Here is a 12107-nt window from a genome sequence, read left to right as displayed (position 1 = left end):
TTTGAAATCAGAAATAATATTTGGTATACTTTTAAATCTATCTTCTATTTGTACAATAACAGTATCAATTAGAGTGTTAAAAAAATAACATCTAAAATTCCTCTACCGGGTTTTCTAAAGCTTCATCTGCTATTTCGGAATATAACCTTTTCCTTTTTCAGGAAAATGTTCTGAAATATTCAAATTACGTGCTAGCACTTTTACTTCGTCTAAAAATGTGTTAAATTTTGGATTTCAGTTTTAATTTTATTGACTAAATTAAAAGCCGACTCAAGAATAATTGTTTTTGCTTGAAATAATATTGATAGCGTTGATTTTACACAACATTGCAAACCATAAAATAAATGGCATTTCTTGTATTGAATCCAATAGACTTTTAGCGTCGGATACCGCTGTATTATCGTTACTTACATAAATAAATTCTTCTAGGGCATTACAAGTTTGTTCAAACTGTGTATATGTTACTGTGAATGACCGATATCTGGCGAATGTCAACATTCACACAGTCGTTTCGTGTATGTACGAAATATTTGCTAAATATAATCATTTCTCACTTACACCGGCAAATGTCGACATTCGGCACGCACTGATGGTGAATGCTCAATAAAAATATTTTTATTACGTTAATATGTCAAAATAGGAGAAAGCTTAAGTAACGGCACATGTAAATAAACTGTTGAACCTAAAACGAACAGTACGTTCTAAATCATTAAAGAATATAATACAATAATAAACTTACACATAAATTATGTGATTGACAATCTTATTTATTGCAATAACTTAAACTGTTATGGCACTTTGAGTCCCTCGCTTTTACAACTGCATTTATTCGTGGAACACTTCTTTTTGCAATGACGCATGCGCTTTACAGAGCACCAACCTCACCCGGTTCAGCTGGTGGAAGCCTACGACCTCGGGTGGATGCTACACGTATAACACATCCAATTCTATCCGGGACCGGTTCTGGGCTGTTAGCCGCCTGTCCGCTAGATATTTGACCGCCCTCGCCCGATTACGTGAATCACGAGTAGATTTATAACTTACCAGTAAATTCTTATCGGTTGGGTTATGATTTTATGATATTTCTGTATAGTTGACAAGAGTGAAAAAAATCCATTAAAATATTTGATATTTTTATTCCGCTCTCTGATTTTATATTACTCACGGATTTCAATGTTAAACTAGTGATATTACGATTTCGTATGTCCCATCTCTAAGGGGATGTAGAAAAAAACGTGTACAATTCTTGTATAACGTTAAAAAATTAATAATGTTACTTTGACAGAATCATTTACAACTAAATTTAATGAATGAGAGAGATGTACGAGGTACAGAAAAAACTCTAGAATTTATTTCCCTTAAATTTACGATTTACGTATCCGTTATCATAAAAATTTGTCTTTACACTTTTTTCCCCGACTACAAATATTCGAGTACAAAGTAACTGATTTCGACTTATTTCTACTTAAGTAGTAGTTAAATAATTAGGCGATTAGGATAGTGTTTCTCAATGGGGGCGATATCGCCCCCATTTGGGCGTTTTTTATGTTGAGGGCGATTAGTAACAATTTATATTTTGGGGGGCGAAAAACAATTTTCTGGGCGATATAGTAAAACATTATATTGAGAATAATTAGATATTTTATTCGTTATATCGTACAATAATTAAACAAATAACATTATACTAGTCACTAGTCTATTCAATGCGGCCGGATGGCCGAGCGTTCAAGGTGGCAACCTACCACTCTGGGGGAGTTACAGCTAATAGATATAATATATTTAAATTAGTAAATTTTATCAAAGCAAGAATTGGCATTTAGAGGGCGTATAGAATCTATTAAATCTAATATAAGAAAGTTAATTATATTGAACTTGCTTATATATTAAGTGCGTTAGATAATCTATTAATTAAAAATACATTTAGTGAAGTCTACGGTTTTTACTGGCTTATCGAACAAACGAATACGAATGGACCCTAGAGGCCTAGACCATCACTGACTGATTGCTCCTGAAAGTCGGTTTCTTACAGAAACACAGCTTCCCTATCATCAAATGTCACACACGCCACTGGACATCACAGATGAGGACTGTATCTTCATCCCAAGAAAACCTTTTAAGTGGTTATTTGAATAACTAAAAAATCCATTAGATATTGCTTTTTTAGCTTAGTTTGTATTAGAAGTATTTCTTTTTGAAAATGGTAAAAGAGCTCAAGAGGCAACATCTCAGAAGATTCATTCATGATGTTTATAATCATCACTAGCAAATAAAATATCTAAATGCCAGGAAAACATATATACAGGTATCCATTGCTTAATGTGGTTTTGCTTAACATGGAATTTCATTAACATGTGAAATTCTTTTATATACATGGCAGAAGTTTTAATTAATGTGGCTTAACCAGTTGTCTTTACACAACATAGATACTTTATTTGATTAATGCAATTTTGATATACATGGTAGCATCGTGAGATTAATTAACTGCATTAATCAAGGGATATCTGTATACGACTAAAATAAACATTCAGTTATTAGAAGTATATTTTTCTATATCCTAAGGTTTTATTTTTATGTTCTAGGATTGAAGCAATTCTCTCATCTCCAATGATAAATATATTTAGACTAAAGACAAGTTTCAAAATTGAATGCAGATATTGCAAATCTTTAAGTATTTGTATGCAAATACTTTGTTTTTATTAAAATTTATAAGATGCTATAAGTTGATAAGATTATTTTCCTCTGCTACCAAATATTTTAAATTATAGCAATAATTAAATTAAATCTAAGTACTTTTGGATGAATAGTTAGTCTTAAAAATTTACCTTGAAGTGAAGTGACCATATGTCCCATATTGTATGAGACTGTTCTGTATTTTGAACCCTGCCCTGTTGTCCCAGTAATTTTTGCAAGGATGCCAAAATTCTCATATTCCAGGATTTCCCAAAAAAATGTCTTATTTCAAAAAATTTCAGAAAATTTTTTCTTTAGAATCCCTATATGTATTGCTATAAATAGAGTTTTCAGAATGAATAATAATATAAATAATTATTAATATCACAAAATATACTGCAATATAGTTGTACAGAGTTTAAAAAATTTCTGCAGAAAAATAAACTGCTGTGGCAAAAGATGCATTTTTCTGAAAAGTATACAACCTAGATATTTGACAATCCTACCAACATGTATATAAATTAATAATAATAAAATTTTATGGTTTTTAGAATTTGCTATGTACCATTAAATTGTGGCCAAAGTAGCACTAACATTTATCTTCAGTCAATATACATTAATATCAAAACATTTTTGGCCTTTTTAATAGCATTATCAGTAAAAGTTTATGAAGATGCACAACTAAATGCAAACAACTGATATCCTGGAACGTGTATTCAAATTTTCATTGTTTCATTTGTCAGTTATATTATTTCAAGAGTTCAAATTCAAAATTATCAACAATGAATAATTTTCATTGAAATTTCTGTTTGAATGACATTTGCTCCAACTCTCTACTCATAGTGAACCCCGTGACAACTAATGGTATTCTAAAGGTGCATTGTGAATCCTTTTCATTGTGTAGCAACTGGTATATTGTCTGGTTCCTCTTAAAGCATAATTTACTTTTATTCTGTTTTGCTATTGCCTTACATGGATGATTGAAGGCAGGGTTATAGGTGTTAATTATTGTACATTTATATTGTTAATTATTGTACATTTATATCTGGCAACACTGGTAAACTAGTTAGTCGTCAGAGTTTCGTCAAATTGAGATGATGTAAATAAGTTCTGTTATTCATTAAAGTTAAGTATTAAAAGAATAAAAGAAAACGAAAGGTAATGCTTTATTTTTTGTCTTAACATGGTAGCAGAGAGTGGTTGAAAAGAAAAAACAAGAAGTGAAAAGGGTTAAATAATTTAAGAAAATAAAGAAAGAGCACACGTGGTAATGGCGGCGAAGAACAGTGATATTAATATACCAATATTTGACGGAGCAGATTATAGTAACTGGAAANTCTATAATGTATGTGATTTTATTGTGTTTGTCAATGAGTGTGATGTCTGGTCTGTTGTGGTAAATTGTTTTATCTGTGATTATGGCTCTGTCGTAGTACATTTTGTGCGTGTTGTTTTCCAATACTGTTTGTGGAATATACATGTAGTATGGTTCGTAAATGTCTACTAATTTGTGTTTCTTTGCAAGCTCTTGGTGTATTATATTTGCTACTTGATTGTGTCTATGTAAATAGTCTGTCTGTGCCAAGAGCTTGCACCCAGATGTAATGTGCTGTATAGTTTCTGGCATGATGTGACATTTTCTGCATGCGTCATTTGTGAGTGTTGTGTCTTTGAGTATGTGTTTTCTGTAGTTTTTAGTATTTATGACCTGATCCTGTATGGCAGTGGTTCTCAGCCGGGGGTACATGTACTCCTAAAGGTACGAGTGTAAATCAAAGGGGTACATCTAACTTTCATTATAAAATGGCGTATGTTAATCAATTTACTGTAAATTATTAACACAAGAAATGACAAAAACTTGCTTTAAAATATCCCAGTGTGAACATCAATTTCCCTTTTAACAGTCTAAACCCGTGTTTCTCAATTGTTAGTCCACAACTCTAATCTGGCCGGTCTACGAAAACTTTAAAAATATATATTTAACCTGTCCTGCTTTGTTGCCGAATAGGAAATATGTGGATTATTAATCCGTTTATTGATCAGCAAACTAACAGATTGAACAACTTTGAACAGGAAAAACTAATCGAATTAAGTTCAGACTTGGAATTAAAAACATTGTTTGAATCAATGCCCATAACACAGTTTTGGATTAAAGTTAAATCTGAATATCCAGTTTTACATGAAGAGGCAGTTAGAATGTTACTACCTTTTTGAACAACATACTTATGTGAATCAATGTTTTCAGCAATGGCAATGATACAATCGAAACAACGAAATCGTTTAAGTGCTAGTTCCGCCTTATGCCTTGCAGTTACCACCTTAAATCCAAGTATTGACGATTTTACTAGCAAAAAAGAAAAGCAGCGATCACATTGATTTGTATACTAATGTACTGGTAAATAAATAGCAAATATTTATTGCTCAATGTAGTTTGCAGTTCTTTTTACAACAGAGAATTTTTTCAATTAAAAATAATATTGTCACCGGTCCGCTTAAAAAAAGCAGATATTTTCCAGTCCACGATGAGTTTTGGGTTGAGAAACACTGGTCTAAACAACTTGTTTATCCACTTGATTTGCGTGCCTATTTGTGCCATTACTGCTGAGTGAACCTGTAGTCTAGTAAAATTACGGTTTAACCGAAATTTTTTTTTCTATTCTATAATTATTGCTCAATAAGATTGGGGCTTTTTGTGTTTTTACTGGACTACTGGCATTAGGAATAATGAGGCCTGGATCGTACCACCACCGTGCAATTTGTGTCACTGCATGCACGCATTACTGATATTTAGCAAATTTAGATATTACATTCGTTACAAAAATTGAAAGATTCATGTATTGTTTTGCACGTTATAAATTCGCATCCATTACTTTCAAGGTCAGTACACAATTATAATCTCTATTTAACAACGTGAGAACCAAATTTTGAAAAAATTGCTGAAGATTTATTGCAACAAATATCCCATTAAATTTTGTTAGAAATTATTGTAGAANATGATTATTGCCTGTATGTTAAAAAGGAGAATGATTTGACAATTTACATTTTATTATTTGTTGATGACCTTTTGGTTTGCTGTAAAGATAAACAAGTTATTGTTGACATTAAAAACAAGTTATCTAATAAGTTTAGAATGAAGGATTTAGGTAGAGTAAAAAACTACATTGGTATTGATATTGAATATGACTATGAACAGAATAATGTTTTAACCTTAAGTCAGAAATCTTATATTGAGTCTTTAGCTAAACGTTACAATATTGAAAATTCAAAATTGTATAAGACCCCTATGGAAATAAATTTAAAATTGGAAAAGTCTAATGTAAATGAGGATGTAAAGTATAGAAATTTGATAGGTGGACTTCTGTACATTAACTCTGATACTAGAACAGATATATCTTTCAGTGTAAATTATCTGAGCCGATTTCAAAATTGTTATGATGAGAGACACTTTAAATATGCTTTGCGAGTCCTGAAGTACTTATATTTGACAAAAGACCTTAAATTAAAATATTATAAGAACAATAATACTGATATCTTAGATTGTTTTGTGGACTCTGACTGGGCAGGAGATACTCTAGATAGGAAATCTACCACAGGATTTATAATTAGATTGTTTGGAAATGTAATCTTTTGGAAATCCAAAAAGCAGAATAGTGTAACAAAGTCTTCTACATTTGCTGAGTATATTGCATTATCAGAAGCTGTAACAGGAATAAATTTTCTAATTTGTCTAATAAATGAGGTTTTCATTAAAGTTTGTAAACCAATTAAGGTATATGAAGACAACTCAGGTGTAGTAGCCATTGCTAAATATGGAAACTTTACAAAAAACTCAAAACATATTGAAGTTCATTATCATTTTGTGCATGAGAATGTTAAAAAAAGAAAAATTGAAGTTGTAAAAATAGAGTCAGAAAATAATATTGCTGATATTTTTACCAAGGCATTAGGAAATGTCAAATTCATTAAATATAGAGAGATGCTAAATGTAAAAGAATAGAATATATGATGTGTGAGATTAAGATAATTTGTTAATTAATAGAGCTGTCAACTTGGATGTTACTTTTCTTGTATTTAACTATTTTTGTGTTACAATATAAATGTAAGGAGGCGTGTTAATTATTGTACATTTATATTGTTAATTATTGTACATTTATATCTGGCAACACTGGTAAACTAGTTAGTCGTCAGTTTCGTCAAATTGAGATGTTGTAAATAAGTTCTGTTATTCATTAAAGTTAAGTATTAAGAGAATAAAAGAAAACGAAAGGTAATGCTTTATTTTTTGTCTTAACAATAGGACATGGCTGTATTTGTGCTAGATTCTTTTTTTTGTATTATTTTCTTATTGTTGGCATAGGCACTGGTGAGTTGGTTAATTAAATTATTAGGGTTTCCGTTAATTTGTGTACCAACCTCTTTAATTAATTAATATGTGATATTTCCTTGCATGTCTTGAATGTTTCTACATTGAGTAAAAGCACTCCTTATTAAGATCTAGAGGGCTGCTGCTTTATATTGTAGTAGGTTGCAGGATATCATTGGAATATGGAGGAGTTGGCTTTTCCAGTTTTTGGTAAATTGATTTCATTATGTTTATGTCTAAAAATGCCTCTAGGTTATTAATTTTATATCTGTAATCAGTAAGGGTTATTGTTGATCATTCTTAAGAACTCATCAGTGTTGTGTCTCTTGTTCTAAATCATGGGTTCTCAACTAGGGTCCATGTAACATTACTGGGAGTCCACAGAAAAAAAATACTGAATTGGGGGTTTATGGTGATATTTTAGTGGCCTATAGGGTAATTCTACTTCAGAACAATTGTTTTACTGAAAATTAAATTTTTACAGTATATATATTGTCAATTTATTTATCACTCATTTCTTGCATAAGGGTTGAAATATAAATTATTTAAAATATTGAATATGTAAACGACATATATATCTCATTGACAAAAATCAGAGAGATTATAAAACTGAGGTCTGTTAGGAGAATCTTATACCATCAGCATCATGTCACTCGACAGTGACATTTCTTAACGTTTTGCATCAGTTTGTTCCAGATCTTAAACATACTGGAGGGAGGCTATAAAGTTTATAGCCTCCCTCCAGTATAAAGGTAATTGGTTTATTTTAACCCTAACCTTCAGTTCTGTGCAAAACTTAATCTTGAGGTATTAAAAGTACTAGTTCATAAATACCAGATTTACTTTTTCTGAAATTCAGAGCTTCAGTATTAAAATATTTTCCCAATTTGAAACAATGTAACAAAAAAATATAAGGTTTTTTCTGTGCAATCTATGGAGGTCCATAAAAAAAATTAAGAAGAAAAGGAGTCCGTGGGTAAAAAAAAGGTTGAGAACCCCTGTTCTAAATGATCAAGATACCATCAGCATATCTTGCATATAGAACTATTTGATTTTTAAAGATGGACTGCCCATTGGGATTCCCTATTCAGTATGTTTCCTTATTAAATTTAGGATACTTAGCATATACAGACATGCACCTTTAGAATACTGGGCATGTACAGGATATCAGTAGTTGACATGAGGCTTAGTATGAATATGGAATATGCTAGAGTGACTTCCCACTCTCTCTTGACAAAACCAAGGGTGCATGCAGTTGATATAAATGCTTGCATAATACTTATCTAGCTAACTTTGACAACAGATCTGGAAATAGAGGCACTGCTACATGAAGCAGCTTTGATATGGTTGGTGAGGGAAAGAGGGGACTTAAAGCTCTTAAAACAGGTGTAAATTTATTTCTCTGAGAAAAATACAAACTACATCAACTTCAAAGATTGCAATTATTTCCATGACTTGGAAAGCTGTCTTTGAAGTATACACGTTGATTGCTTATATTTATTTTTGTCTTTTGAGTTTATTTTTTATCTATGTTTATATGGTCGTTGCAGTCATCTTGTGCATTTATATTACTGATTTTTCGAACCCTAGGTTTGAATTCTCCATATTTGGAAAGGAGGTTTGGATGGAACACTCCATATAAACATTTACCTTTAAAAAATTGAATTTAAATTTTGGAAGAATATTTCTGCTTGTGGAACAATTGGTGTTTTAAAATCAGTCTTTTTGCTTGTGCACTGGAGAGAATTGTATATTAGGGATGGCCTTAGAAAGGCTGAAAATGTTTTGAAGTTAATAATTGTTAACTGAAGATAGGTTAGTGTTCAGTATGAAATGCATGTAACCTATATCAATAGGAGCATAATCAAATTGCATGCTATAGTCACAGTGACATTTTAAACTCTTTCTACATGGCTTAAGATTATTTGCTTTTGTGCCTGTTGTGAGTTTGCCAAGTTTTTGTACCCAATGTAGATTGGTGAGACTAGTTGCCAAATAAGACCTGACACATCTGGATAAAATTACTGTAAAAGTTTGATGATTTGACTGGGACGCTTAGTGTTAAATTGTCTGTGTAGCAACACACAAATGTGTTGTAAGTGTTGTTTAGAACAAACTCATTTAATCAGACCTTTCACTGCACAAGTTTGTATCAGGTGACACTTTTAACATCCTATAAATTAGGATTAGGTCCCCAGGACTCGTACTCAACATTTAAAGACATCTTGGAAAGATGATGCATTTATTATTCTGCTATTTTGTTGTCAAGTTCTCAATTAAAAACACTTAATTCAAAATTTTTTGTAATACAGAGGAATGAATAAAGGCTGGTTTATAACCCATTTTTATTAGACATGGCTGTTTTGTTGAGGTTACTGTTCAACAGTTTATAGTGTATTTGATAATTATAAATCCATGGAGTCCCATTTGATGCTTGCTTACACATGCCATATTCCACAATTTAGATACAGTATATTCAAAGTTAGTTGCTACTTATCATTTGTTAAATCGAGCAATATCTATCATAGGTTTTTGAATTCTCCAACAGATATAGTGAACTTATTTGAATTAGGCCTATTTTATATGCTTAATTCTTATCTATTATTCCAGGAAACAAATCATTTGCAATTTTTCTCCATATAAAACCTCATAATTTTTCATTTTTTTTCTATTTGTTGTTGAGTTTATCATTTGTAGCTCAAATATTCTCCATTTTACATTTGTACAAGATAAGTTGATTGAGCTCTTGCATTAAATACAGAACATGTGATGCCATCTCACAATTCTGTTTGTTCTTGGTCAATGGAAGAACATCAAATTTTATCACTAATCAAACTTTTCATTAGATCATTGCGAGGTATATTGGTTAAACTGGCAGTATGTAGCGGAACAGAACATTGAGAACCTTAAATGGTCCTTGAGAATTGAGCTTATAAAAATGCTTGTGGATGAATTGTTAATTTTGAAAATGATTAATACAGTAATGAATTATTACTACAATAATCACTTTCAATATTGATAAACATTTTGTAGATATGAGGACTAAGATATCAGATGGCAATATTTGTTCTTATGAAGAAACATTGCCAGCCTGATAGCTTTAGTTATATTTTTTCAAATTCTTAAGATTCTGTCTGAATTCTCAAGAGAAATTTATACATATATTCACAAAAGATTTATACTTGTCTTTTGAAATTAATGAATTGTATTGGATTAAATTTGATTTATGAATTAATCATTTGTACAGCTTTGTTCATTTTTTCAAAAGGTGGTTTTGTGAGAATACGGGCGAGGGACAGTCACGCCCTCTAATTGTTGGATTGGCGAGATCCATTCACAGTGTCACTGGATGGCTTTTTATAGAGTGGTGAGGGGGTTGAGAACAGGTGTCCGTGCGAGCAATGATTGACAGGCTCACAGGTTAAACAAACAAATAAGGCATTTATTATATAACTAATCTAATTTACAGGAGCATACATAAAGAATTAAATGATTAAATGTGGATAACATATAAATCTATCGGTAAAGACGATCAAACTAATCACTATGCTGCATGCCTAACCTCTACAGTGAGAGAGAGAGAGAGAGTTTACAAATGTTTCTGCCCTCAAATATATTTCAATATGCTGTCAGATGACTGTATGTGATGATCACTCTAGAATATGGAAGCTGGAACTATGTCTTCTACCTGCTTCTTCTCGGACAGGACCAGGACGGAAGACGCTTGTACCAAGAACTTCCTGGGATGATCATCCTGAACTTTGAGATAATCGTCGTTGGCACTAAGCCAACTGGTTGTTCGTCATTACAATGACTAATTCTCAGGCACATGATGACGTGCCCTTCTTCCTAACTTATTGATGTTAAGAGTTGACATCTGATCTATTTCTGTGAGAACGTCCAATAATTTTTTTTCTCATCGACTGAGGTTTACAATTCCTTCAAAAAATTCATCTAACAGTAAAACTCAAAAATTTACGCCCTCAAACCTTTGGACTCACAGTTTCATAATTCTATAAGATATAAAAATATGTTCAATATTAATGTTCATAATTATTTGTATCTGATATATTTTCTGTTAACTAATAATAATAATAATTTTTAATGATTAAATATCACTTTATTTTAAAAATTTTTATATAATTCTCAATTTTTCCAGTGTTAAGTTCTTATAATGACTTTTTATGTAGATTTTTATGGTTATAATAATTGCTGAAGTCCATTAGGTTTTTTAAAATTAGCATTTACAAGTGTTAATTTTATATACAACATAAGTTAATCAAATACAAAAGTTTAAATTGATATGTTTGTTTTAAAATTGGATATTTCAATTAAAAATTTTTTTTAATTTTATAGAAGAAACAGATGGATATTATGCAGTTGCAGTTACAAGGATTTCTACTCGGCTCGATTATTTGAGAGATTTAAAAGGTAAAAGAGTCTGTTTTCCTTCGGTGGGGCAGCTGGGAGGATGGATAATTCCTATGGCAAAATTAATAGAAGAGGACGTGTTGCCGATAAAGTATTGCAATAATATAATTAAATCTGCGGCAGAATTTTTCGGTCCCAGTTGCACGCCTAATTCTTTAATCGATAAATATAACCCAACAGGTGAGTGAAGTGTCTGTCAGCAAAAATTTTAATTATTATATGAGATTTGCAGCTAAAACAGAGTCTGACATCTTTGTACAACCAACCATAAGATAACATTGGCATGTCTGATGTGTATAATGTATTCAAAAAGCCAAATTGAATACTGGGTTGATTTGAGGCTTAGTTGTCAAATTCTGTTTTAATTGCTGTGAGTACAAATTAATTTGTTTATGTTTAAGTTTATTTAATTTTTATTTAAGGTGACAATCCTCAAAAATGTGCGAACTCTGCGAAGGTAAAAAGAGTAACCGTTGCAGTGGAAACAATAAATATGCTAATTTCGAAGGTGCCTTTAATTGTTTGTTGAATAATGGAGAGGTAGCTTTTCTAAAAGACAGCACCGTTCGTGAAATGACAAGTCAGCGCAATTACAGGGGACCTCCTGCATCCGAATTTAAACTAGTCTGCCCATTCAATAGAA

At 31.4% G+C, this 12107-nt stretch overlaps 1 protein-coding gene across 1 annotated transcript in view; it reads left to right on the top strand.

Annotated features, from left to right (window-relative positions):
• The first annotated feature begins 7215 nt into the window (after positions 1–7215).
• LOC111635064 (melanotransferrin-like) overlaps positions 7216–12107 on the top strand; it is a 17987-nt gene continuing 13095 nt past the window's right edge. Inside the window, 4 exon segments of the mRNA XM_023379914.1 lie at positions 7216–7243; positions 11390–11644; positions 11887–11898; positions 11901–12102. Coding sequence (XP_023235682.1) covers positions 7216–7243; positions 11390–11644; positions 11887–11898; positions 11901–12102 — 497 coding nt within the window.

The sequence above is a fragment of the Centruroides sculpturatus genome, unplaced genomic scaffold, assembly GCF_000671375.1.
Source record: "Centruroides sculpturatus isolate CEXI.00-Female unplaced genomic scaffold, Cexi_2.0 scaffold720, whole genome shotgun sequence".
Classification (NCBI taxonomy): domain Eukaryota; kingdom Metazoa; phylum Arthropoda; class Arachnida; order Scorpiones; family Buthidae; genus Centruroides; species Centruroides sculpturatus.
The sequence above is the reverse complement of the archived record's forward strand: the minus strand, read 5'-3'. Positions and strand labels throughout refer to the sequence as shown.